This window comes from Tarenaya hassleriana, unplaced genomic scaffold (genome assembly GCF_000463585.1).
Source record: "Tarenaya hassleriana unplaced genomic scaffold, ASM46358v1 Cleome3, whole genome shotgun sequence".
Classification (NCBI taxonomy): Eukaryota; Viridiplantae; Streptophyta; class Magnoliopsida; order Brassicales; family Cleomaceae; genus Tarenaya; species Tarenaya hassleriana.
In genome coordinates, this window is record NW_010966177.1 from 3,405,702 (window position 1) to 3,407,487 (window position 1,786).

The window sequence follows — 1,786 nt, forward strand, 5'->3', positions numbered from 1 at the left end:
TATTCAACTTTTCTATTACCCCTGATATGGTCACCTTTGAAGGCCCAAATGTTTTCATCTGAAACTGGCTTCACTGAAATCTACCCAATCTTTAGGATACTTGTCACAATTGAGACCGGAGATAATGGCATGTTCGGTGATCGAGTATCTGATGGGCACACCGTTCAGAACAAACCATAGCTCTTTTACCACTCCTTCCAACCTCAATGCACGGTGTAAGAGGATAGATGCCGGAACCATCTTCAATGTTTCTTCGCATTTAAGATGGAAGATGTGACGAAACTGTGACTCTTTGTTGAAGAATCTGAATTCTTCATTTGTCAAGGCCTTTTTTAAAGACCGAATGGTTTCATATGGATAACACTTCGTTGTAATCTTGGGAGCCTGATGAATGTCTTTCAAGTCATATACAAAAGGAACCTACAAAAACAAAATTAACACTCATTATCAGTTTTGTTTGACCAGTGTGACCAGTTTGACCAGTTTTATCATATTAGTCAAACTCGTCAAATTGGTCACACCTTTCAAATGCAATCAGTGTGACTAGTATGACCATTTCGTATGCGGCCAGTGTGACTAGTATGACAACATTACTTCGTCACTAGTTTTACTAGTGTGACGGTGTGACTACTTCACTGGTGTGACCAGTGACACGTGTACCCAGTTTGATAAAACTAGTCAAACTCGTCACACCCTTGAAGTGCGACTAGTGTGACGAGTGTGACCATTATGGTAGAAACCAGTGTGACCAGTGTGACGGTGTGACGACTTCACTGGTATGGCCATTGACGGGTGTACCTAGTTTAATCTGACTAGTCAAACGTGTCACACCCTTCGAGTACGACCAGTGTGACGAGCATGACCATTACGAAACTGATAGAGACAAAACTCTCATATGACTCGATTTTCAAACCGAAACCCTAATTTTTCTTAACTATAAAACTCGAATACTATAACCCATTCGACTAAGATCTTGTCTACCGTAAATATTTGCCCAACTACACACATATCAAATTAAAAAAAAAAACTAACTTTCTCGGTGAGTTATAATGAAAACCTTACCTAGATCTTCGCAAATAGAAGTCGAAAACGATGAAGACGAAGCCATTTTGAAGTGAAGAGAACAAATCGCACAAGAAATCGCCAATAAAATCGCCTGGAGAATGTCCGTTAGAGAGAAATCGTGAAGAAGGGAGGAAGAAGAAACTGAACAGTTTTTGTTTTACTTAATAATTTTTTATTTGGGAACTCCTCATTTTCTCTTTTTTTCACCATATTTCTCCAGATTATTACACGTGTAGTTTTTTAAAAAGATAGAATTGTCTTTTTAACGTTTTTCAATTTTTTTTTGAAACCCTAATTTTTCAAGGGTTTGTCTTGAAGTCCATGTTACTTTAAAAAAAGGTATATCTGTAATATCTCCGACCCATTGTGCAGTTGCGCCTCTTGTCTCACCTAACACGAACAAGAGAATCTGATCGTGTCGGAATCACAAAGCGGGAAGATGGGGATGACGCCGAAAATCGCGCCTTCGATGCTGTCGTCGGACTTCGCTAATTTGGCGGCGGAGGCCAACCGTATGCTCGCTCTTGGTGCCGATTGGCTCCACATGGACATCATGGTACATCCCTCTTCTTCCTCAATTTCGATCCTCTTACTCGATGCCTTTGGTGCTTTCGTCCTTTGGTTTTAGAGTGGTAGATTTCTGTTTTCTAATTCCAGCCCGAGCTTCGTATTACTGGGCGTGTTTGGATTCAGACAAGCCCTGAATCTGAATAAGGGAAAG

The 1,786-nt window shown here is 40.4% G+C and overlaps 1 protein-coding gene across 1 annotated transcript in view; it reads left to right on the top strand.

Moving 5' to 3' along the window:
- Positions 1–1,437: 1,437 nt before the first annotated feature.
- Positions 1,438–1,786, top strand: part of LOC104819103 (ribulose-phosphate 3-epimerase, cytoplasmic isoform-like) — a 2,396-nt gene continuing 2,047 nt past the window's right edge. The window contains exon 1 of the mRNA XM_010548996.1: positions 1,438–1,621. Coding sequence (XP_010547298.1) covers positions 1,505–1,621 — 117 coding nt within the window. The 5' untranslated portion in view covers positions 1,438–1,504. The remainder of the gene's footprint in view (positions 1,622–1,786) is intronic.